Source organism: Microtus oregoni, unplaced genomic scaffold (assembly GCF_018167655.1).
Source record: "Microtus oregoni isolate MIOR12 unplaced genomic scaffold, Mior012 000020F_ref0000438, whole genome shotgun sequence".
Taxonomy (NCBI): domain Eukaryota; kingdom Metazoa; phylum Chordata; class Mammalia; order Rodentia; family Cricetidae; genus Microtus; species Microtus oregoni.
The window spans coordinates 16,645,492-16,671,626 of NW_024543079.1; the positions used below are offsets into that span (position 1 = coordinate 16,645,492).

Genomic DNA, 26,135 nt, shown 5'->3' on the forward strand with positions numbered 1-26,135 from the left:
GTGGAGAAACTGCAGAGTGAGCCAGATTGGGGAGCAGTTCTAAACCTGAGGCACATTGATACGGAGTTGCTGGGAGAGTCCCAAGTGATTTGGGGTGCAAGGGCAAGGGCTTGGCTGGGGACAGAGAGCTGGAGTCGCTGGGGGAGGAAAAAAGAGAGAGACCCAGAGGCTGCCCTCCTCCAGGGGTCATTGCCAGGGGACAGGGAAGAGATTGGGGGGTGCCAAGTGGCATTAGTGGGGCTACAGTAATTCATATGGGAAAAGGTAATTCATATGGGAAAAGCCCAGGGCAGCTTTCCCATCAGCCTCTGTGCTAGGAATGGCCTCCCAGCAGCATTCTTCCTCCACGCCTGCTCATAGGCCATCCCTGAGGTGACCGGGTTTCCTGATTCCCTGTCACACACACTCTGTCCCCTTGCCCTGTTCTCCATAGCCCTGTGCGGCTGACCTTCAGGCTTGCTGCTGCCTACTCACAGAGCACAAACTCTCAGAGCACAGCCCAGGACAGTGGCTGGCAGCAAGGAGGCTCCTGGTAGGTGTTTCATTGGGTGAAAGCAGGAGTGAGTGAGCTGGCTTTCCACGGAGAATTTCCCTGACCCCCGTGGGAGTGGGAAAAGCATGCCAGGCTGGGGGAACTGCACAGGCCATAGGAGTGTACAGACAGGTCTCTGTCTCTGTCCCCTTCCAGGCCTGGTGACAGGCCAGGTCTTTGCTGACTTAGGTGTTGACTGGATGCTCAGAGGGCAGGGGACAGACATAACCCACCCACCTTACCTCCTATCAGATAGGGGTTTTCCACATAACGCTGAGCCACATAGTTCTCCACTGGTATCTCCTCTTTCTGGTCATCAGAACTCTTCGTGTCCTGGTTGTGACAGTGCTAATCAGTACCACACACTGAGAGTGCCCTGTGCACTGGGTGCCATGCTGGGCACTACCTGGGGGATCTGGTTGGGTCCTCACGTCAATCCTCTCAGGTAAGAACTAATGTAATTCCCGTTCTACAGATGCACACCAGAAGCACAGAGAGGTGAGGTGACATGTCTGGAGTCACACAACTGGCCAGAGGGCAGCAAGGATGTGGAGCCACATGCAGTCTGTGCACAGAGCCTGAGTTCCTCTTTAGACCTGGGCTGCCCACATATGGGTACTGACATTTACATTCATAGTGATAAAAAGCAAATCAAACTGCATGCTGTGACATGGGCAAAACCCGAAGCCAGTGTCTGCGTGAAATAAGGCAGCAACAAAGGATCCACTTCTCTGAGTCACCAGAATAGCCAATGCCTCAGAAAGCCGGGGGTGGAGGGGTGGGGTGGGGGGGAGGTCAGCATGGAAGGGGCGTGGTGGTATTTTGTTTGTGCTTTAACAAATAAAGCGGTGGCGCACACCTTTAATCCCAGCACTTGGGAGGCAGAGGCAGGCGGATCTCTGTGAGTTAGAGACCAGCCTGGTCTACAAGAGCTAGTTCCAGGACAGGCTCCAAAACCACAGAGAAACCCTGTCTCGAAAAACCAAAAAAAAAAAAAAAAAAAAAACAAAAACAAAACAAAACAAAAACAAATAAAGCTTGCCTGAAGATCAGAGAAGCAGAGCAGCAGCCACTAGTTCTTACCTCTACAAAATCCTCAGACTGAGTAGGGTATCCTACTCTACAAATCCTCGGACTGAACCCTAGACTCCTGTCTCCTCTCACCTTATATTCCTCTCTCCTCCCAGTCATATCCCTTCCTGTCTCTATCTTCCTGTTGCTGGATTAAAGGTGTGAGCTACCACTGCTTGGCTCTGTTTCTCTTACAGACTGATTCAATCTCGTGTAGCCCAGAGGAGCCTTGAACTCACAGAGATCCATCTGCCTCTGTCTCCTGAGTGCTGGGATTAAAGGTGTGCACCACTGCCTGGCTTCTATGACTGACAAGTGGCTCATCCCACACTCTGATCTTCAGGCAAGCTTTATTTGTTAAAGCACAAACAAAATATCACCACAAATGGGTAGAGTTTTGACTTGGGTTGGTGCAAATGCTCTGGCCATGGGGTTTCATGACAAGTGCAAGAGATGATTGCTTCCACTATTTCAGAAATGAACACCAAAAAATGGTCAAGGGGGGCTCAGTCGATAAACCACTGGGCACACAAGCATGGTAACCTGAGCTCAGATCCCCAACACCCTCTTAAAAGCAGGCATGTAAGCACTGGGGAGGCAGAGACAAGGGGCTCCCTAGGGCTCACTGGCCACTCAGTCTAGCTCAGTAGGTGAGCTTCGGATTCAGTGAGAAGCCCTGTCTCTGAGGTAAGGGGAATCATTGAGGAAGACTCTTAACCTCTGCCCCTCCCCCGACATGCATGCTAACGGGCAGAATGTTATTATATAGAACACACAGTGTGTTCTATACAGTTTAATCCATCAAGGGAGGGGTGCTGCTGGGGACAAAGGGGGCAATGTGCCTGATAAGCAGCTACCACTGGACCATGCCCTCTCGCTCCTTCGATTCTTGGAGGAAATGAAATGTCAAAACTTTAGCTCTTTGTTGAGTTTAGTGAGGATCATTTGCCTAGTGCATAAAGGGCTCTGGGTTCTGTCAGAGAGGTGGAGGGAAAAAGGTAGGGAGAGAAGGGGGAGGGAGGGACAGAGAGAGAGGGGGGGATGGAAAGAGGGAGGGATGGAAAGAGAGAGGGAGGGAGAGACAGAGAGAGGGGGGGGAATGGAAGGAGGGAGGGATGGAAAGAGAGAGGGAGGGAGGGAGGGAGGGACAGAGAGAGAGGAAGGGAGGGATGGAAAGAGAGAGAGGGAGGGACGGGGGTGAAGGGAAGAAGGAAGGGAGAGAAGGGGAGGGAGGGACAGAGAGAGAGAGAGAGAGAGAGAGAGAGAGAGAGGAAGGGAGGGATGGAAGGAGAGAGGGAGGGAGGGAGAGAGAGAGAGGGCAGGAGGGATGGAGGGAGAGAGGGAGAGTCAGTTCCCCTTTGGGAGCCCAGTGCTTACCCTGGGAGGAGAAATCACCCTGCCATGGCTGTAGAAGTTCCAGCACAGTGCTGCCTAGAGGCCACCAGAGCAAGCCTGTCCCTTTCTCTTCTTTCCCACCAGCTCAGGGGACAGCAACACTCACAGGTACAACTCTTCCTATCTCAGTGACCTCTTGAAGACCCAAGACCAAACCCCAGAATCACACACTCTCTGGGCTCACAGGCCTCCCACTGGTAAGCTGGACTAGGGTCTCCTGGCTATCAGGACATTGCCCCTTCCTGCCCAGCCATGACACCCACCTGGGCAGCCAGGGCTCTCCTTCCCAGCCCCGCCCCTCACCACTTCTACTCACATGGCTGCCTGAGGGGTTCACGTTGGCACGGTTAGGCTGCGCCTCCACAATGGTGAGCTTCTTCCCCACAGTGCCCTGACAGGTGTACGGGATACAATGGAGTGTATGGAATGAGAAAGGCATTGATTAAACGTGTGCAGACTCTGGGAGCTGAGCCCTCCTGCTGCCCACCCCCAGCACCGCCGCTGTCACCCCTAGGGTTGAAGAGACCCTGGTCGCATTTTTAAGAGCACAGCTAACTGGGATCCTTCTCATCAGCCCATTGGGTCCTCAGCAGGCCTTAGAAAGGGTAGGGAGAGGTCAGGATTTGAACCCAGAGCTGACGCTCTTGTGAGCAACCTTGGCAGGCAACCCCGTGAGTTCTGGGGGAAGGAAGGAGGGCGAGGCTTGGAAGAAGAAGAAGAAGGGGGCGGGGCTTACCTTCCTCCAGTCCATGATGTCCTTCAGTCTCCGGAAGAGAAAGATGCCCTTCCCCTGAGACCGGGCGACCTGATGGGGGGTGGGGAGTGGAGAAAGACAGAGTTCAGTCAGGGTCCCTCCCTCACCCCGATTCCCAGAGCCTTCCCCAGCTCATCTCTGGGTCCATCTTCCCGTGGGTGCCTGTCTCTGCCCAGAGGAATGGCCATTCAATCCCCATGGGCTGAAGGAAGAAAGTCAGCTGGGCTTTGCTACAAAGGCACACATTTGCATGAATAATGCAGAAGGACAGACAATTAAAAAACCATCTCGGCCAGTCCTGGAACATATCATCCAATGCTTTTTTTGGAAATCAATTTGCCTTCCTAATTAGGTTTTGCTTCGGCTAATACTGGAATCATTCTGTCTTTACTGCATCCTGCCATAGGTAATTCATGGCCCCCCAGAGGCGAGGGGGGAGGGGGAGTCAATAGCTTGTCATGTTCCTGCCTTCCGAAATGTTCACCTCCCTGGTCTTGCACAGGAACGGCGCCAGCATGCTCACTACCCTTTCCACACCCCACAGCTCATTGCTACTGCAGGACAGTTTTGTTAAGCAATCATTAAAAGGTATGTTGGCAAGTATGTAGGTGCGTGCATGCATACATGTGGTGTGTGTGTGTTTTGCAAAACCTGCCACACAATGACTGATCTAAATGACTTTCTGGAACCTTGATGAACGCTCCCGTGGCTCATTCTCAAGTCTTGGACTTTCATGGCTGCAAACCAGAACCATGTGGGTGCCGCTGCTGAATTCTGCTGCCAGCTTGAGGTATAGTCTGGCGCTGGAATTGAACCTAGGGCCTTGTACATGCTAGGCATGCACTCTACCAGCAAAACCACATGGCCAGACCTTCTAACTTTGACTTTATACCAGTGTGGCCACTCTCAGTCCTTATTCCCTAATCAGTCCTGCCCTGCCCCCAGAGACCAACCACATCATTATATACCATTCACTGGTACCATTGTAAAGCATCGTAGTTAGTAGGTGATCTTCCACAAAGGTTCTCCCACTTCATCCCACCCGACAGACTGCACTTGATCAACTCTTCCTAGGGCCTCTGCCCTTGACTGAGGTCTGAGTCCTCCTGGATGGTTCCAGGTTAATGCCATGTGATTGGCGTGGGCATCGGCCTTCAGGATGCCGGGGAGTCTGCTGTAGGGACTTGTGAGCAAGGACCAGGACCTTCATCTGGTGGCAGCTGGAGGTGTGATGAGGCCAAGGCAGGGCTGCAGGAACCATGTTGAGGTGCAAAGGAGCAGTTTGCCTGAATTAATGGTACTGTTGAGCTAGCCAATAAGCCATCCTTAGCTTAACTGTTCTCGTTAAATAAGACCATACAGGGTTTAGGAACTTCAATGAGAACATTTTTTTCTCATCTCTAGTTTTATTAAAACTAAAATCAAGCAGCTTTTTGCATTTCTTTCTGTGATGCTGGCGACACATCCTGGACATATTGGTCACACCTGTGGCTTTACCGTCAGAAGAAATCAGTCTCTTTATATCATGTAACAGCTGTTTCCTAGATGGCAAAGGCATATCTGTGTGTCTTACAACAGTAGGGATGGGACCTGCTGTTAGGCCCTTTAATATGCAATGAGGAGGAGAGAAGATGCTAAACAGTGTATGGGCTGCACCACCGCAGGAGAATAACCCCTGGTGCACCAGCTCTCTCTCACCATCCCAGTTGCAGTAGGAACTTCTCTCTCACTTTTTCCCCCTCCCTCTTTCTCTCCTTCCCTCCAGGTCTTTCTGCTCCACCTGCTTGGCCCTGCTCATTTTCTCCAAGAGGCACAACTCTGGTGTGTTGAGTCTTTGCCGACATCTGTTTCCTGGAGGGCCCAGACGAATGTGGTTTCCATAACCGTTTTTCAGCATAGCTGCTTTCTTTTGGAGTTTTCAAACTTTGTGCTTTGAAAACCCCCTATTCTTGATTGTGTTTTGTTTGGGGTTTGTGAGACAGTCTTGCTACATAGCCCTGGCTGACCTGGAATTCCCTGATAGACCAGGCTGGCTCCAACACACAATTCTGCCTCAGCCTCTTGAGTGCTGGGATTACAGACATGTGCCATCACCCCTGGCTGAAAAGCACTGTGCTGTCATGGGTATACGCTCCTCTCCAGCTTCATGACATTGGTCAGATTTCATATGTCAATTGTGCCTCAAATTAAAAGTGGCTTTAAATAAAGCACTATTCTGTGACTTGGTTGGCACATGTCCCCACATATGCATGGATAGATAGTTCAGGAGCCCCACACTCTTGCTCAAGCCCCTGGGAGATGTTTTAGCGTGGGGAACAGCTCGAGATGTTCAATATATCACATCCTGGGGCTTACAGTGACTTTATGGACACACAGACTGATGGACAGGCACAGTCCTGACCCCCACACTTGCTGGCTTGCACCCTGAGAGTGGCTAGAAGAGCCACAGTTGTCATGAGGTCCATGCCCTGCCCAGGCTCTCCATCCCAGCCACAGTGGCCCTGGGGTCCGTGCCCTGCCCAGGCCCTCCATCCCAGCCACAGTGGCCCTGGGGTCCGTGCCCTGCCCAGGCCCTCCATCCCAGCCACAGTGGCCCTGGGGTCCATGCCCTGCCCAGGCCCTCCATCCCAGCCACAGTGGCCCTGGGGTCCATGCCCTGCCCAGGCCCTCCATCCCAACCACAGTGGCCCTGGGGTCTGTGCCCTTCCCGGGCCTTCCATCCCAGCACAGGAGCTGGGATGCAAGGGCAGGTGGAGAAAAGTTGGATGTGTGTGGTTTCTTTTATACTATACTAAATTATGTTTGTTTTTGTTTCCCTTGTTTCGGGGCTGAGGGTTGAACCTAGGGCCTCAGGCAGTCTGGGCAAGCACTTCACCACTGAGCTGTGTCCTCAGCCCTTAGACTGGACTTTCCATGGCCAAACCCAAAGACCTACTTATTTGTTTGCTTGATCTTTTTAATTTTTTTTCATTTGTATGTGTACATTTATGTGTTGGAGCACACACAGCTGTGTGGTCTGGGTACCAGTTATGTGCATGTGTGTAGAAGCCAGAGGTCAGCCTCAGATGTCACTCCACAGAAGCTGCTCACCTTAGTTCTTCATTTTGAGACAGGGTCTCTCTGTGGAGCTCAGCTGTCCTAGAAGTATGTAGACCATGCTAGCTTCAGAGTCACAGCGATCCCTTGTCTCTGCCCCCCGAGTTTAATGGCCATTAAACGCCCATTAAATGTCATTACGCCCAGTTTATCCAACTGTCCCTGCTTCCTGAGTGCTGGGATTAAAGGCACAGGCCATTATGCCCAGTTTATCCGCTTTACTTTTGAGGCAGGAGTTTTCACTGGCATCTGGGGCTCAGTGCTTCAGCCAGGCTGACTGGCCGGTGAGCCCCAGGGATCCTCCGTCTCTAACTCCTCAGTGTTGGTGGCACAACCACCATATCTGGGGTTCACATGAGTGCCAAGGCTAAAACTCTGTAGCCAAATCAACTTGGAATTCCTGATTCCCCTGCCTCTACCTCCCTAGGGCTGGGATTGCAAGCCTGCACTACCAAGCCCCAGTCTAAAGGCCTGTTTTTATTATGCCTAAGAGAGTAAAGCTGGGAGTGGATGGCCCCAGAGCCCCAAGAGTCTACAGACCAGTGTTGTGGTGGGGGTGGGGCATTGCCAAAGCCCCCTTCTATTTTCTGTGCCTAAGAGGATGGCTAAGAAGAGGGTGAGGGGAGAGTGGCAGGGCATAGCCTTCTGTGGGGAAGAAGTAGCCCTTTAGCCCAGGTGCCTGGAGGGGGTGTGCTTGGGCAAGGTAGTACAGAGGAAAACACACTAATCCACAACGTTCCCCAGGAAGGTGGCCCCTGAACGGGCTGGTGAGGCCCTGTGGTGGCAGCAGGATGAGGAGGATGAGCAGAACCAGACAGGCAGCCCCAGCTGCGTCGGGCGGGACCTTCTGCTAATTGGGAACCAGCAACTGCATATTAAGTCGCTTCCTCTCCCAGCCCACTGTCTTTGTTAGCGGCAATACCTTGCCGTGACAGCTGTGGGTAGGGCTGTGCGTGCGTCCCCCGTGGTGGAGGCGAGGCGTGCTGGCTGGGGACTGAGAACAGGTGCTGCTGCTACTCAGCTGGGCCTGGGGCTCATTTCCTTTCTCTTTTTGGAGATATGGTCTCACTGTATGGCCAAGCTGTCCTGGAGCTCACTGTGCAGCTTAGGTGGGCCTTCAACTTGTTAACACTCCTCCTGCCTTGCCTCATTAGAGCCTGGATTTTTAATTCTGTATCTGCCATCTGAGAGCTGTGTGAGCGGAGCTAAGGCCCACTGGGTTACCTACTGCTTCGTCTGTACGCTGGGGCAGTGCCTACCTAGGACTGTCACAGGACAGTTTCCCTGAAGCTGTGCATGTTGGACACAAAGCACACGTTAGACGAAAGGCTTGGAGTTAGATGTACAACAGTGGCCATTTCTCCTAGCATTTCCAAGATAGGAAACGGGCCCAGGAAGCTCGGGTCAGTGTCACAAACCTGTGTGGCTGAGAGTCGTGCTACGCACCTTTAATCCCAGTACTCAGGAGTCAGAAGCAGGGGCATCTCTGAGTCTGAGGCCAGCCTGGTCTACATAACGAGTTCCAGGATAGTCAGGACAAAATAAGCAAACTTGAGTGTGCACACGTCTTACCCAGGAGCGGGTTTGAAGGCAGAAACACTGGGCAGACGGGTGAGCCTAAGCGCTGGTCTGATTCACATAGAGGGACTTGCTCTTGCTGCTGGTCTTAGGTGACACTGAGTGGCAAAATTAGAAGGCAGGGCCTGGAGAGATGGCTCAACAGTTAAGAGCACTTGCTGCTCTTACAGAGGACCCAGGTTCAATTCCCAGCACTCACATGGCAGTTCAAAACTGTCTGTAACTCCAGTTCCAAAGGCTCCAATGTCTTCAGACCTCTGTGGGCATTGCACACAAGTGGTGCAGGCACAACATGCATATACATGAAATAAAAGTAAATCTAAAACATTTCCTTAAAAATAAAAGAGTAATAGGCAGTGGTTCCCAAACATACTGCAGCAGAACCAGGTATAGGACTCCCCAAGTGTCTGGTCCAGGAGGCCTGAGAGGCCAGAAAGGGTGCTCTCCTGCCACGTCCCAGGGTTTTCAACTGGAACAGAAGCCACAGGGTGTGGGTGTGGAGGGAATGCCCCACACCAGGCTCTCCAGTCTGGGAGCTTAGACAGGATACCCACGATGGAATAGTTCCGGGACAGAGTAGCTTCTTTTCCATGGAACCTCAAAGAGACAGGAGGACCCCAGACCCCGCCCCGCCCCGCCTCCATTCTCCCTGCAGAGGCACTCACTGGCTTCATGATCCAGGTGATTCCAGGGTTCTTGCGGAACTCCTCCACAAACAGATGGTACTCGCAGGGCATCTCAAAGGTTTTGGGGAAGAAGTCGCACTTGGCTGCCTCCACCTTCCCCGCCTCGCGCTCCAGCTGCTTCCGGAAGCGCTTGAGGTTCTTCACCATGTAGTTCTTCCTGGTAAGCTGAGCAGCAGGGGACAGGGCAGATGTGAGCCTCCTGCTCCCTGCCTTGCCCACGTCTTTTTAGAAACAATATTTCATTACCTTTATTTATGGGGGGCAGCTAAAACGAGAGAAAGAGGACGTGATGACCCCCTTTCTGAGCTTTTCCCTCAGCAGTCAGTTTCCGTTTCCCCAGAAACAGGACATTTTCCTTCACCGGCAGTAAGTTTCTTTCCGCCATGTACCAGAGTGAAAAGAGTGTTGGGGATCACTCTGACCCCAGCCAGCTAACAATTGCTTCTCTAACCATGCATCAAGACAAGGTCCCTATTAATGGTTGCTTCCCTACTTGTGCATCAGGGCTGGGGTTTCTGTTACAACCACTTCTGTGTTTATGGACAGAAACAACGACTCAAACCCTACAACAGAAGGGACACACAGACACCTTAAGATCAATAGAAGGACTGACATAGTGGCCCACACCTTTAGTCTCAGAGGCAGATGGATCTCTGTGAGTTCGAGACCAGCCAGGTCTACATAGCGAGTTCCAGGACAGCTGGGGCTACATAGAGAAATCCTGTCTCAAAAACAAACAAAAGATCAATAGAAGAGTAGGGAGAGTTACCAAGATGTGGGTACCTGAACCCTAGAAAAAAAACCCAGGCTCCCTTATAGTCGATACCCAGCTCAGGACCCCTCTCTGTCTAGAGAGCTCTGACATTTGTCAATAAGCTTCACTTTTGTTTTGAGCCCTTTTCCAGTATAGTGATCATTTAACTGATAGAACCCACCAGTATCAGAGGTCAGAGAGCAACCTCTGGGAGTCAGTCACTGAATTCGGGTCCTCAGGCTTGGCCACAAAAGGCTTTATCTCCTGTATCCTGCCCATCTCTCGATCCCAGCCTCCACTCTCAGCCCCTCAGAGTAGCAGCAACAATCAAAGGACCCCAACAGACAGACAGCCTGCTGGTCTAGCACCGTTCTCACATCTCAGGCCTGGAAACTGAGGCTCACCTCATAGTGGTTCCGGAAGTGGCTGATCCGCACGTGCTCATCCATGTAGGTGTGGTCAAAGTTCTCACGCAGCCAGCTGACATCACACCAGAAGAAATCCCACTCACCTTCGCTGCAGTGCGAAGACACAGGTCAGGCCTGGGGTCTCACAGCACATGAGTGGGTGGAGGGGGGAGTGCTGGCCACAGGGACTGGCTTTCCTGAGGCACCAGCAGACGAAGCCACCCTGTGTCCAGAGTGCCTTATATAACTTCTCAATAGACTGGTCGGTCACACCTGCTCCATCCCAACCATTTCCGAAGATGCAGGGACACCCTGCACCCCAAAGGTCCATCCATCGGGCACTCACTGCTGCCTCTTCAGGCTGTGTTATAGGGTGGTAGAAGAATCATCCACCCTCTCTGCCCCTGCCCTTACTTTGGATGTTGATTGTCCCCAAAGGCTGGAGTGTTAAAAAGCCTGTGGCAATAATGGGAGGTGGAGGAGTCCTTTAGGGACAGGTCCAGAAGAAGGATATTAATTTACTGAGGAACATGCTCCTGACTAGCTATTGACTTCTGGCTTCAGGCTTTGCTTCCTGGCTACCATGAATTCCCACCATGCTGTTCTGCCTTGCTATAGGCCTAAGAGGAAAGGTCCAACTGATTGATCATGGGCCAAGACCTCCAGAAACAAATAAATCTTTTTTTTAGAGGGGGTGTTTCTCTATGTAGAGATGACTGGCTTTGAACTCACAAAGATCCTCTTGCTTCCACCTCCCTAGTGCTGGGATTAAAGGTGTGCACCACTACTCCTATCATCCCTTCCCATTCTGGCATAATTTCCAGTTAAGGTAATTGTCTTGAAGATATTTTGGAAACTATGGAAACCTAACTAAATGCCCTCCAGCCCTGCTTTTTTTTCCCTATTAAAGCCAAGTAGGCCGAGTTTTGAAAACTACCTTGAGAGAAACAAAGCTGTGAGGAGGTGGCTTCGTAGAGTGAGGAGCAGAGCCAGTCCTGACCTTGACCAAGTCAGGAAGAGCACCCTGGTCTATTGCATTCCCAAAGGCCTGCACTGTCTCTTTCATCTACAGGCTACAAGGGCAGGGAGAAGCCATAAGAGCCTTCTTTGGCAGATGGCACAATGAGTTCTCAATGTGTGAGCAAAAATGACCAGAGCTGACTGCTGACACACAGTGAACTTGACATGGGAGTTTCCGGGCTGACGTCCCAGCATCACAAGGACAAACCACTCTGGTGTGGCTATGGTGAACCCTGACCTGCATGTAGGAGCTGCCAGCCAAATGTCCGAGTAGCTGAGTGCTGAGGTTTCTGTAGAACAAGGGGAACAGTGGCCGACAAGTTCCGTTGGGTGTGTCACAGTTTCCAGCAGCGAAGGAGATTGCTTATAATTCCTCTCAGCTGTGGGATGGGCACCTCTCCTGGATCCCAATCCTGCATAGGAACTCAGCCTTCAGGAGCGCAGGGGTAGGGGTGGAAGTCTTCTGTCTCTTGTAAGGGACACTGTGTGGGAATGTCTCTGAGGGCCCCAAATTTCCAACAAGCTCCAAATGACTTTTTAAAGGTTTAATAGCCACGTTCTTGTTCTTAATTGAATGTTAAGTAAGAAAATAACATACTGAGGCAAGCTGGTAATCACTGTCCCCCGATGCAAAGGGCTGGCACAACTCCAGGGAAAGCCCAAAGAAGTCACGTGGGCTCGGATACGGCTGGCCTGGGTGGCCTGGGGCTGAGGTGGCACTGTCGGGAGCTACCGTCTCCACCGGGTCAGGGAAGCACACAGGGAGGGCCAGCAGGATGGAGGAAGTAACGGGGAGGCAGGAGGATTAGGAGTTCAAGGCCATCCTCAGCTACTTGGTGAGGCTCAGGATGGCCTGGGCTTATAAGGAAAAACAAGAGGGGGTGGAATTGGTTTTTGTTGTTTTTGTTTTGAGACAGAGTCTCACTGTGTAGACCAGGCTGGCCTTGAACTCACAGAGCCTAGCTGACATTTTTTTTCCCTTAAGGTTTATTTTCGGATAGGTGAAATTACCTTCCAATAAAAAGGGGAGAGATAAGGAAGGGGCTAGCAAAAAGGTAACCAGTAGATCTTTCAAAGTGGGCTGTCACTCTCATGGCTGCCTTGAGATCTGGGAAGGCTCTGGAAAGTTTGTTCTAGAGCTGTCTCTTGGGGTTGTGTTCACTAGAAAATAGCAGTGGGCTTCAGAAACACGAGGGTATGAATGAGCAAAGTGGCCAGCACCTCATCACTCCCAGCATCCTCCGGGGTCTGTGTGAATGAAGCATCATCCATTTGCTCACCTGTGTGTGTGGAGACTGTCTTTTGGGTGCCAGGGAGAGGCAGTGGTGGGCAGGTAGGGAGGGACATTGACAAAGCACCTGGCCAGATGTTGCCAGCACCCCAGTAAGCTTGATCAGCAACAGTCAAGATAGAAATCGCTGCACAGTGAGGAACTGTGAACTCTGTTTTGGGAGAAGCAGTCATGAGGTGGGGCAGCTGAAGGACCCTTTGAAAGTGACACTTCAGCTAAGATCTAAAGCATAAAGAAGGCAGTGGCTGTAGCTGAACGGAGCCTGGGGCAGGAAAAGGTGTGTTCAAGGACATGAAGTGAAGTCCCGGTGGAAGCAAAATTGTCAGAGCTGAATTCGAAGAGCTGGCCAAGACCCAAGAGAGCAAAGGCTCGAAGAGCAGTGTGGACCGGAATCCATCCCGGACGGAGACTGCAAGTTCCTTCGTGTGCATTCCTTCTTCATGCTCACGCACTGGGCCGCTCTTCAATTGTGGAAGAAGATATTAAATGGCCAGCGAAGGTCAGGGATCCTTCTAGCTTCCCATTCTGTCATCCTTCAAGTCCCCTGATGCCTGTCTGGCTCCCAGAGTGGCTGTTGCCATTTCAGGTTTCACGTCCTCTTCCTCAGCAGGAAGCGAAGGAAGGGACATGACTGGACATATCTGCTCTAAATCTGAACAGACAGGCTGATTCTGACAGAGACCTAATTTTGTTTGTAACTCCGCAAGGGCTTGGGTTCACAGAGGATGAAGAGATTCAGAGGCCCTGGCCGGTGGGCTCTTCCTGACTGTGCAGCTCCTGAAGCAGCCAGTCTAGGGTCAGCCGTTGAGGGTGACTCCCACAGTGTTAGCTTCAGATCTCCGGCCACTTGACCAGAGAAGAGGCTGGGAGAGAGAGGGAGGGACCCAAGGACATATAGCAAATGGGGACAGTGCCCTTTTCTCTGAACCACCTTCCAGCCCCTTTATTCCCCCCTCCAGCTTGTCCCCTAACTCCCTGGCTCATCCTACAATACCACAGTGCCCCTGGTTCCAGGGAAGGAAAGGCCATTCTGTCCCCAGGATGAGTATGGGATGGTCAAGGCACACTCAGGGCAGCTGCTGTAGGAGCCAGCCATGATAAGCTAACAGACCACCCAAAGGAAGTGCTTTACTTCCAACCATTATCACCTATAAAGAGTAGGACTCAGCGTGAGTCTCAGTAATTTACTCTGAAGCAATACCTGATTGCAAAAAGAACCACAAACTGAAATTACCCGAGCACCACTCAGAAACAGACCATCCAAAAGAAATGCCTAACGTTCCAACCATTATAGATAGGATCACCTGCCAGCACATTCGCCAGGACACCCCTAGACAAATGTCAGCCAATCAGGGGTCTTGAACCTCAGAAACCCCTCACTCCCACATTTACTACTACCAAGGAGCTACTGAGAGGAAGACAAAAGGAACCCAGGGCCTGAGAGACCAGGGAAGATAGGCTGAGTGGAGGGAAGAGAGGACATCTTACTCTTTCACTTCTACCCATCCGGGCCTGTGGCGCAGAACGTCCATGAGAGTGTTCATGAGTGTGGTCTTGAAGCGGATTAACGTTCTTGGCTCTCTGCAACAAAGACAGCAAAAAACATGCTCAGGACTGTGACTTTCCTAGGATTCCCCCAAGGATTGGGACAAAGGGGAGGGAAAAAAGCCATGTTCTACCTGCAGCTGCCACAACCAGACTCTTACCAGAGCCTGTGCTGCAGCTCAGACTCAGAACCACAACCTGTCAACACTCAGACTAGCCAAACTGAACTCTGAGCATCTCTGAGCTTTGAAAAACAGGAAGCTACGCATATGGTGCCAGCCTGTAGTCCAAGAGGCTGAGGCTGAGAATTCAAGGCCACCTCGATTTCAGTGCAAACCTATAATCCAAGAGGCTTAGGCCAAGAGTTCAAAGCCACCTCGATTTCAGTGCAAGCCTGTATTCAGGAGGCTGAGGCCACAAGTTCAAGGCCACTTTGGTTTCACAGTGAGTTCCAGGACAGCCTGGAGCACAAAGTGAGAGTTTATATCAAAATAACAGTAGCAATAATAATAATGGCTAGAAAGGCTGGGCGGTGGTGGCTCACGCCTTTAATCCCAGCACTCGGGAGGCAGAGGCAGGCGGATCTCTGTGAGTTCGAGACCAGCCTGGTCTACAGAGTTAGTTCCAGGACAGGCTCCAAAGCCACAGAGAAACCCTGTCTCCAAAAACCAAAAAAAAAAAAAAAAAAAAAAAAAAAAAAAAAAAATAATGGCTAGAAAGATGGCTCGTGATTAAAGCACTGGGTTCTTTTCCAGAGGAGCCAGGTTCTACTCCCAGCACACACATGGCAGCTTACAACCATCTATATCTCCATTCCCAGGGGATCCCAGGGCCTTCTCTGACCTCTGCGGGTGCCAGGCATGTGCAGGGTACACAAATATGCATGCAGACATAATACCCATGCACATAAAATAAATAATAAAAATAGTAAGTCAGGCATGGTGGCTCACGCTTGTGATCTATCTTAGTACTTGGGAGGTAGAGGCAGAAGGATCAGTTGAAGGTCATCTTTGGCTAAATAGGCTGATGCCAGCATAGGCTACATGAGATCTTTTTTAAAAAAAATAAAAATAAGCCGGGCGGTGGTGGCGCATGCCTTTAATCCCAGCACTTGGGAGGCAGAGGCAGGCGGATCTCTGGGAGTTCGAGGCCAGCCTGGTCTACAAGAGCTAGTTCCGGGACGGGCATCAAAGCTACAGAGAAACCCTGTCTCAAAAAACCAAAATAATAATAATAATAATAAAAATAAAATAAAAAATAAATAAAAATAAAATAATAAAACAAAAACCAAACATTTTTCAAGTCCCTACTCTGTGCTAGGCAAGGTATGGCTGCCTTGCAAGTGCTGTGACTAATTCTTATATCACATGGTAAGTGTTTGCAGATCCCTTTCCCAGGCTTTCAGCTGGGGAGATGGAGCAGATGTACTTTTCCCTATTCCTCTTACTAATGCAACTAAAAACCCAAAACGTATAAAACAAATGTAAGAAGACGAATGGTACACTAGGAGGCCAGTTAGGGACCTCGGAGCAAAGGGTTGGCGCTAGGGACTTCCCCAGCTTCCTTTATGCCTCTCTGTGCTCCAGAGGTGGGGATGGAAAAGCCAGCCAATAGGCATTCAGAAATGCTAATGACCATCGACCCTAAACGACCTTTAAAAGGAGCCTGCTCTCTCCAGCTTAGGGAAGCCCAAAACCGGACAGCCTTCCACAGCAGAATGCATAATGACAGCTCCACTCTAGTGAAAGACCAAGAGGACGCCTGTTGTCTACCTCCGCGGGGCCAGCAGAGGTCAAGTGGGGCGTCCTCCCTTCTCAAGAGGCTGCGTACTTGGACTCCAACACTGGCTCTGTCACTGGATGGTGCAGAGGAGGAGGAATACAAGGCTGAGGCATTCATCTGCTCAGGCAGTGAAGAGTCCCCATTGTCCCCTATCAAAGGAGGCCAAGGGTTGGGGGAGCCTGAGCTTCAACCCCATGCAGGTGTGAGATTGCCCCTCCAACTCTGGGCTGATGTTAAAGGGCACAATTACCAATCAATACCACTGAAAACAGTGTACTGAGTCAATAAAACGAAAGTTCTTGAAAGAGCAATAAAGTTGACCGATCTATCAGCAAGGCTGATCAAGAGCAGATACTACTGGTGGGATGAAATGGAGGTGGGGCTACCTCCGACCCTGCAGAGGCCAAGCCCACAGTGAGAGAGTGTGCTAGTCCTCTGCACAGCGACACACATGGCAGCTGAGATGACATAGTCCTTGAAAATTCCAGATCACCACAGCTCTCCCGGTGTGGCACACATATCAGTAGCTGTATCCTAGAGAAATTGAATCCACTGTGTGAAAACACCCCCAAAAGATGTCCCTGGGCCCAGGGGGTTTCCCTGGAGAACAGATTCCCTGAGACATCAAAGCAGCCTCTGTTCTGCACTGTCTTCCAGAAGGAAGAGGGGAGAGGGCCTCCAGACCATCCAGTGTAACCTGAGAGTGAAATTAGACCCAGACAGTTAACAAACAAAGCTACAAGCAAGGGGCTGGGGAGCTAGCCACAGAGCGCTTGCTTAGAATGTGGAGACTCTGGGTTACATTTCCATCACCACACAAATAGGCATACATATGTATGTTCATAAACATACACAGGCAAAGGAAATTCAGCAATACAAAAACAAAAAACAAAAACAAAGAATTATACCCCGTAACCAAGTGGAGCATTTCCAGCAGGCAAAGCTGGCTCAGTGTTAGAAAATCTGATATAATTTATCACAATAACAGACTCAAGAAGCAAAATCACATGATCATATCAATTAAAGCAGAAAAAGCATTCCCGTTATTCAACCTTTAAATAAACAAATTAATATCATCAATTCTAGACTGTTTTGGAGTACAGGAAGCAGATGGACAGACAGACAAACCATAACTGATATATTTTGATCCCCTAGGATCACAAGTCATGAGTGTCCCTGGGAGTTTCCTTCCAGCTCTGTTTCAGGGGACTTGATCTTCCCCTTTCCAGCTACTCATCTTTATGGAGAGATTTTCTCCTAATCCTCTAACAGAACAACAGATTGAATGAACATAGTTTTAGATATGCATGGTGGTGCATGCCTTTGATCCCAGCACTTGGCAGGCAGAGGCAGGGGAATCTCTGTAAGTATGAGGGCAGCCTGGTCTACACAATGAGTACCAGGACAGCCAGGGCTGCTTAGCTCCTGTCTCAAAAAAAATTTTTCTTTTCCTTGAAACAGGATCTCAAGTAGGTGAGGTTGGCCTTGAAAACAATTGTTTTCGGGTCTCTGTGACTTGAAGGCTAGAGCCACAGCGGGTACTCCATACACATGAGGAATCAACACAACCCTAAAGCTCTGGCATCAAACCTCTGCAGTTACACTCTGGACACTTCATCCTATGAGGGAAAGAAATGCAGTTGGCTGTTGTGTTTCTTGTAGGCAAATAAGACACGTTTCTAATTGACAGGTGCCCCGGTACGAACAGCTGGATGGGTCCTGTTGACTGAAGTGCTCATGGCTTTGTCAGGGTAGGGTAGGGATGCCAAGTCCAGGGTCAAGACCTGGAATAGGATTAAGAAGCTCTGCATGTGGGCTGGAGAGATGGCTCAGCGGTTAAGAGCACTGACTGCTCTGCTCCTCCAGAGGTCCTGAGTTCAATTCCCAGCAACCACAAGCACCCTTAATGAATTGGTGCTCTCTTCTGGCCTGTATACAGGTAGAACACTGTATAAATAATAAATAAGTATTGAAAAAAAAGTAAAGAAAAATAAGAAGCTCTGGATGTAAGAGAGAGACTTGACTTGGATGAGATAGTACCAACCATATGGAGAGAGAGCCCCCAGAGAGCTGCCTGAAGTCACCACACCAACCATAGGAACCTCAGTGAACAGTAAGCACCAAACCCCTCCTTACCCCAAAAATCTCTGGTAAAGAGTATTGCTCTCCTGCTTGGTCCAGGCGGGTTGGTTTTAAGACAGACTAGTAGGTGCTGATCTCTGAGCCCAGGCTGTCATGGATGCTGAGTGCCAGAGGGGAGGGATCAGTGTACACTGCAAACATCGGGTATACAGGACTGGTTCCCAAGTCCAACCAGCCCTGCCCCACGCGTGCAGGATTCCCAGCAGGGCACTAGGCTCTTCAGAGTGTCCGGTTTCTCCATCTGCACAGCGAACACATTGGCAGGATCTGCACCAAGGGTGGTGGTGAGAATTTGATGACACAGCACAGGGAGTGGTGGGGTGGCCCAGGGCCTGACTTCCAACAGCTGTTCAACAACTGTTTACTATGGTCACTAGGGCTACAATCATAATCATTAAACTAAATAATGGCGAGATGGCCAGGTGTCATGGAGCTCACCTGTGATCCCATTGTGAGTTCAAGGTCAGCTGGACCACAATGGAAGAACTCTACTCATAAAGATGATGTGGGAAGGATAAAGACAGAAAGATTAAGGAGGAGATAGAAAGAAGTGGAGGAGAGAAAGAGGGCAGGAAAGAGGGCCAGTCCTGTGTGTACGGATTGAGTAAGAACACTCACCGCTCTTTTCCTTTTGACAATCCATGGCCCTTGAAACTTTGATTCTGTAGGGAGAAAAGAAAAATGATGTAATTGGTTTTGCACACCCACCTACCTTCCTGTTTAACTTAGTTCAGATAGTGAGACTCTCAAATTACCACACTCAATGGGGTTTTCAGGCATGAGCATCCAGCCTGGCTGTGTTCTCCCTCATCGTCTCTGCCCAGAAATCAGGGCAGAACTTACCTGCTTATCAAGGAATGACTTCTCCATCACTGGAGAATTATACCATAGGCAAGATTGCTATATGAAGGTCTACTCATCGGTGTTTCAAATGCCAACCCAAAGCCCAGCCTGAGAGCTCCTCTGAATCCGTGGGGAGAGTCTGGACCTTCTATTCTGAGTTTTGATTGTACAGAAGATCTAGGAAGGGACTGTTTAGGTTTTTTTTAACTCTTTGTTCTTTGGAGGCCTGCCACCCAGCTCCCAGATAAATACACAGAGACTTATTCTTACTTTTGAATGTCTCGCCTTACCTTGGCTTGTTCCTAGCCAGTTTTTCTTAAATTAACCCATTTATTTTTTTGCCTCTGGGCTTTCATCTTTCTCTATTCTATATGTCTTTCTTTCCATCTTATTCCATTGCTGGTTGGGTGACTGGCCCCTGGTGTCCTCCTTTCCTCTGCTTTTTGCTCCTTCCTCCTCTCTTCCCCTTCTATTTCTTCTCTCTAGCTGGCAGTCCCACTTATCCCTCTCCTGCCTCGCTATTGGCCATTCATCTCTTTATTAGATCAATCAGGTGTTTTAGGCAGGCAAAGTAACACAGCGTCACAGAGTTAAACAAATAAAACAAAAGAATGCAACATATCTTTGCATCATTAAACAAATACACCACAGCATAAATGAAATAACACATCTTCAACTAATACTCCACCACAGACTGTGCCCACTTCTCAGAGTGATTTCCTTATCTCCCAAAAGACCTCCCCAGTCCTCTATGGATAGGGGTGTGGTTTAGCTCTGACCAAGTTCCAAAAAGACTGGCCCCAGTCCTGGTTGGATGGCTCCCTGAGGCATGGATGACTATAGGGAACACACTGTCCTGTTCAGGATGACATCTTCAGGGCGGATGGGCTTTTCTGTTGTCCTCTAACACAGTACCACAGATGTAGTGGCTATGCATCCATTATCAAATTGTTTCTGTGGGTGGATAGTCTGTCCACAGCTTAACTGAATGGTTTGCACATGTCTTACACAGCCACATCAGGTGCCTCCCCAAGAGATGGCTCTCTTTTGGAATAGGGGGTTTCTTCTACTCTCAGACGCATGGTGGGTACAAGTCAGTTGCTTGGGGTCCTAGGCCAGAGGTCCCTGGCAACTCATTCATTAGCTGGGACTTGCTCCCAAGTCTCTAAAGACATGGGTGTCTGTTTTAGAATATTATTTTAACTATATAAAGATGTTTTACATTTGTTTCATGCTGCAGAATCTTACTTTAACTGTGTAAAGGTGTGTTGCTTTTGTTCATGCTGCATTTGTTTAGTTATGTAAAGATGTGTTGCGTTTGTTTCAACTTGTCTGCCTAAGACACCTAACTGGTCAATAAAGAACTGAATGGCTAGGCAGGAAAAGAATAGGTGGGGCCGGCAGGGAGAGAAAATAAATAGGAGAAGGACTCTAGACTCAAGAGAGGTAAGAAGGAGAGGAGGAGGGAGAGAAGGAGAGAGAGAATGAGGGACACACCCGGGGTAAGAAGCCAGGCAGACACCAGCAAGACAGACAGAGAGAAACAGATATACAGAAGTAAGAAATGTAATAAGCCCCAATGCAAAAGGTAGATAAAATAAACAGGTTAATTTAAGTTAAAAGAGCCAGAAATGTGCCTAAGCCTGGCCGAGCATTCAAAACTAATAAGTCTCTGTGTCATGATTTGGGAGCTGGCTGGTGGCCCTAAAAGAAAAAGCCTGGTACTGATGTCTGTTTGCACCCAGGTTCCCTCCAGAGTGCTTGTGGTACTTCTAAGCCTTCCCCTCCATGTCAGCTCTAATGAGTCTGTAACCTAACAGGATCACAGGAGGAGCTTGCCGCCATTTCACAGGCTCTGCCCACACTCTGGGTACATCAAAGAATGGTTATCTTTGGGATCATCTTGGTGTTCTGATTACCACTCAGTCATACCCTTTAAAGGGAACAGAGTAAGGACACTGCTTTACCAAACTAGGGAACCCCAAAAGCAAGCAAAATTATAGTTCAGTCTCACTGCAGTCCCTACAACACAGCCAGTGTGCTTCAAACTATCCTAATCTTTTTGTTTGCTTGCTTTGGTGTTTCAAGCCAGGGTTTCACTGCGTGGCCCTGGCTGTCCTAGAATTAACTCAGCTGATCAGACTGACCTCAAACTCATGAGATCCACCTGTTTCGGCCTCTGAGTGCTGGGATTAAGGGTACGTGCAACTACCACTTGGCTAAATTCTAAGTTTTTAAAAACCTGTTATCTTTCATTCTTTTTCCTGCTCTCAGTTCTAGACTTTTCCCAGGCAGTCACTCCCTGGCTTTTGATTGCAAAACTTTTCCTTTCTTCACTGCTTGCATTACTATAGCTGCCCAACTTTAATCAACAGTGTGTGCATAAGTGAACCTACGAATACTGTGTGTGTGTCTGTGTGTGTGTGTGTGTGTGTCTGTGTGTGTGTCTGTGTGTGTGTGTCTGTGTGTGTGTGTGTCTGTGTGTGTGTGTGTGTGTGCAGGTGCACTCACCTGTGCCTGTGAGAGTAAAGGCCTGAGGCCAGTGTGATGGATATCTTCCACCACCCATTATCTCAACCATCTTCGTTTGAACGAGGGTCTCCCAGTGGACCTAAAGCTCACCCCTTTCCGCTAGCCTGGCTGGTCAGAGATCTGGCATCTGCCTGTCTCCCTGCCCCCCAGAGATGGGGTTACAGACATAGATGCCATTCCTACCTTTTATTTTGTTTTATTTGCTATTTCCAGGTGTGTGTGTGGTGTGCATGTATGTGAGCACATGTGTTTGTTGGACCATGTATGTCTGTGTCCATGTAGAGGTCTGAAGTTGTCAGGAACCATCTTCGTTCACTCTTCCATGTTGTGCCCTTAGGCAGGGTCTCTCAATCAAACCCAGAGCTTGCTGATATGGTTAGTATGCTAGCCAGCTTGCTCTGGAGAATCCCATCTTAACTTTTGAGGTTGGAACTACAGGTGTGTCACTGTGCCTACTTGGCATTTACATAAATCTGGGGACTCTTAACTCATACTGGAGTGGCAGGCGACTGAACAACTGAGCCATCCTTCTAGCCCACATCCAAATTTTACACAGGTACTAGAATTTTCATGCTAACATAGCAAGGATTTTACCTACTGAGTTGTCTCCCAGTTCTCTGTGCTATTTTACTTACTTTTCATCTAGGTCTCTACCACTTTGTTTTTTAAGCATTTAGGAGTGAATGTGGGGCTTGGCACAAGCTAGACATGTCCATCCCTGAGCAGATCATTCATGAGAAGATGTAATATCATAAAGTATTGAGTCATCCAATTCCTGAATATGGTTTGTCTCTACTCATTCGTCAATTTTATTTTCTTTCCAAATATTTTCTGGTTTTCATATGGAAGTCTTCTAAGTTTTAATTTTATTTGCAGACAATTAATATTGTAATGCTGTTGTAAACATATTTTTGATGTGTATGAGTACACATGTAAACAAATGAGTATGCATGTATGTATAAATGCTCGTGAATGCCAGACAGGTTGTGGTAGTTTAATTGTAACTGGCCCACACAAACTCATAGGGAGAGGCACTATTAGGAGGTGTGGCCTTATCGGAGTAGGTGTGGGCTTGTTGGAGGAAGTGCGTCACTGTGAGGGTGGGCTTTGAGGTCTCACATATGCTCAAGCCATGCCCAGTGTCTCAATTCACTTCCTGTTTCCTGCAAATCAAAGCTGTAGAATTCTCAGCTCCTTCTCCAGAACCATGTCTGTCTGCACACTGCCATATCCTACCATGATGAAAATGGACTAAACCTCTGAAACTGTAAGCCAACCAATTAAATATTTTCCTTTATAAGAGTTGCTGTAGTCACTAAGGCAGAAGTTGGTGCCAGGAACTGGGGTATGGCTGTATAAGGCCTGACCATGCTAGTGTTTGAAGCAGCATGGACCCTGGGACTGTGGATTAGAAAAGCAGTTGAACACAGTGCTGCTTAATGGGCCGTCCTAGTAGGAGCATGGAAGACAGTGGTGCTGAGTGTGACCTGAGCTGTGGGTGGTGGACCAAGAGGTTTCAGAGGAATGTTAGTATGTTAGCGCAGTCTTGTGATATTTTGGTGAAGAAAGTGGTTGCTTTTTACTCTTGTCTGAAGAGTCTGCCCGTGGCTAAGATTTGGATTAATTCTGTTGGCAGAAGAAATCTCAAAACAGCCAGTATTGACTCTGTTGTATGGTTATTAGTGTTAACTCTCATGAAGATACAGAATGAAACAGGGTAAGCTGAGAGAGGAAAAATATAAAATGTCCAATTTGAGGAGAAAATGATCACCAGGAGGTGAAATGGAACTAAACCTTTAGAAGTGGAATAAAGGGAGTAGTGACCTCAGGGTAAAGGCCCACCCAGCTAAGTTTCCAACACGTGAAGAGGGATTATAAAAAAGCTTAGAGCTGGGTGTGGTGGCGCATGCCTTAAATCCCAGCACTGGGAAGGCAGAGGCTGCTGCATCTCTGAGTTTGAGAATATCCTGGTCTACAGAATAAGTTCTAGAACAGCCAACCTAAGACAGTGAAAAGAGAAAGCTGTTGAAGATGTAATTGAATGAGGGGACCTTGTTCCCGCAGAACTTGGCAGCTTCAGCCACATGGTTCTGACTTTAGCGTCAAGGATAGAAGAAAGACATCATGTAATCTTCCTCTACAACTAAGAAAAGTCAAAGGGGCCAGGCACGTATCAGGGATGTCCTTGAATGGAGGCCCAGAGGGGCCATCGTGTGAAGCTGTGAAGGAGAAGCCTGGCTTGCCTTGGAGAGCCCGAGATGTTGGAAATGCCAAAGTTGTGGGATACCTGCGGATGAAAGCTGCTAATAGGGGAATGGAACCAGCCCAAGAGAAAGTGTGCCGTAGTCAATAGAACTGAAAAGAGCTGGAGAGCTGAAGAACGTTTTGACATCAGACATGAAAATGCAGTTTGGAGTCTGTCCAGCTGCTTTTCGGTTTTGCTTTGGTCCAATGTTTCCTCACTCTGCTCCCTTCCCTATGTTTTGGAATGGTGATGTATATCCTGTGCCATTATATGTTGAAAGTATGTGATCTATTTTTTGATTTTGATTTTATAGGGAGTTACAGTTAAGAGACTGCATGAATCTCAGAAAGACTTTGAACATTGGACTTTAAAACATTGTTAGACTATGATAGACTATGGGGACTTTTGAAGTTGGACTAAATGCATTTTGCTTTATGTTATCATTACAAGTTTGTGGAGGTCAGAGAGTAGAATGTAGTTTGAATGTAAATGCCTCCTATAGAATGTAGTGCCTCAGGAATGGCACTATTGGAAGGTGTGTCTTTGTTGGAGTAGGAATGGCCTTGTTGGAGGAAGTGCATCACTCTGGGGGTGGGCTTTGAGGTCTCATACATGCTCATGTAATGTCCAGTATCTCAGTCCACTTCTGTTGTTGTGGAAGTTTCAGAATGACCACTGTGAGGAAGATGGACTTCACAGCAAAAGGAGACCGGAAACCAATGAGGAGGGCAGCCATTAGATGCCAGAGCTGCCGTGAAATAGCCTCTGCCAGGAATACAGCTCTACACAGTGCCCTTCTCCACTAGGCCTGTTGGATAACAAACTGTCCAAGCCAGTAGACTTATGGTAGCTCATTACCACAACCACCCTGAAGCAGATACAAACAGAAGCAAAACTGATTAATGTATGCTACCTGCAGTCGGCACCCTCGCTAAACTATCAATGGAAGCAGCTTATAGATTCCCTCATATTTTCTATGTACATACATGCTATCTATGAACAAAGACAAATTTGCTCCTTCTTTTTCCATGTCTATGTCTTCTGTTTATTTTTGCTGCGGTGGCTAAACCCTAATCTAGTGCTGGCTAAAAGTTTTCAGTGCAAACATCTTTACCTTAGGTCTGGCCTTAAGGGACATTTCCTGTTTCAACTTTTAAAAAATGATATTGGGGAAGCCATCAAGATGGCTCCACGGGCAAAGGTGCTTGCAGCCAAGCCTGATTCTCTGCATTCAATCCTGGAGACCCACATGGTGGAAAAAGAGAGAATGGACTCACAGCTTGTCCTCTGGCTCCATGCATGGGCCGTAGAGCACATATGCTCACTCACATAAATTAAAAATGTAATAAAATTTTGTTTTTAAACAACAATGCTACTATAAATTCTTATAATTGCCCTGTACCAAAAGGGTAATTTTTCTGCTATCCCCTAGTTTTTCAAGAACAAGTATTTCATTTCATTGTTTTACTTAAGGCATCCTTTCTTACATCACTATGGAAATCTATAAAATTCCCTGACCACATCTTTCACTGATAATAATTATGCTATTCAGCCATCACGGTCATCAAGTTCCGGTTCTTCAGAGGTGTTTGACATTCTCTTCTGCCTGACACCGCAAGAACTGAATGTGTCAAATACACACACGGTGTGTGTGAGGTGCATACATGCATTTTTCTGTGTAAGAGTGCATGACCTTGCAGCATATGTAGTGTTGGAGGGCTGTCTCAGTCCTGAGTGTCAGTCCTCACCTTACACCTAGTTTGGGACAAGGTCCTTTTTGTTGTTCACTGTCCTGTATGCCAGGCAAGCTGGCCTTCAAGCTTTCAAGGCTCACCTGTCCCCACCTCCCATCTCACCCGAGGAGCTGGGATTACAGAATTGTGCTACCATGCCCAGCTTCATCTTGGTTCTGGGCAATCTAACTCAGGGCTTCACAATTTCACAGAAAGCATCCCTCCCACTGAGCCACCTCCCTGGCCATGAACTGTACATGCGATGTCAGTGTCCTTGCTTGCCTTCCCCAGAGAGCATAAGGACCCATCCAAAGTTAAGGGTTCTCAGAAGAGACTGGCTTTTGTATCTTTTGGGAATAGCAAATGGCTTATCAGGACCGTATCATTTGTATGTGACAGCATATCCAAGCGACCGCAAGCAGAGGGAGATGCGAGTTAGGCTTGTGGAGCTCCGCACAGTCCCCGGGTTCCCCAATCTCCCAGCCCGTCTCTGTGTCCACGTTTCCCATGTCGCACAGACACCCCAGGGCCTCAGGTGGGGACGAGCAGCTAGGTGGCTCCATCCATCAAAGGCAAGTCTATTCTAATGAATACCTTTGCCAGGGTGGGACCCTCAGAAGGGTCTGGGACTCAGAAAGAACCCGCAGTTTCAATTATTGGCCCTACTCTATTTGTGATACAATCTTCATCCACCCCAAGGGGCACAAAGAAACAATGGCGTAGGAGAGA

The 26,135-nt window shown here is 48.8% G+C and overlaps 1 protein-coding gene across 7 annotated transcripts in view; it reads right to left on the reverse strand.

Annotated features, from left to right (window-relative positions):
• Ttll9 (tubulin tyrosine ligase like 9) overlaps nucleotides 1-26,135 on the reverse strand; it is a 42,854-nt gene that overhangs the window by 14,195 nt on the left and 2,524 nt on the right. For 3 of the 7 annotated variants that reach the window (XM_041670624.1, XM_041670627.1, XM_041670622.1), the window contains exons 2-8: nucleotides 18,672-18,715; nucleotides 14,073-14,165; nucleotides 10,271-10,382; nucleotides 9,092-9,277; nucleotides 3,735-3,803; nucleotides 3,315-3,389; nucleotides 775-865 (exon numbers count right to left, since the gene is read on the reverse strand). In XM_041670624.1, coding sequence (XP_041526558.1) covers nucleotides 775-865; nucleotides 3,315-3,389; nucleotides 3,735-3,803; nucleotides 9,092-9,277; nucleotides 10,271-10,382; nucleotides 14,073-14,165; nucleotides 18,672-18,715 — 670 coding nt within the window. Of the gene's footprint in view, nucleotides 1-774; nucleotides 866-3,314; nucleotides 3,390-3,734; nucleotides 3,804-9,091; nucleotides 9,378-10,270; nucleotides 10,383-11,531; nucleotides 11,654-14,072; nucleotides 14,166-18,047; nucleotides 18,295-18,671; nucleotides 18,716-26,135 lie in introns of those variants that run through there. The other 4 variants (XM_041670623.1, XM_041670626.1, XM_041670628.1 and 1 more) reach the window with 4 other exon arrangements.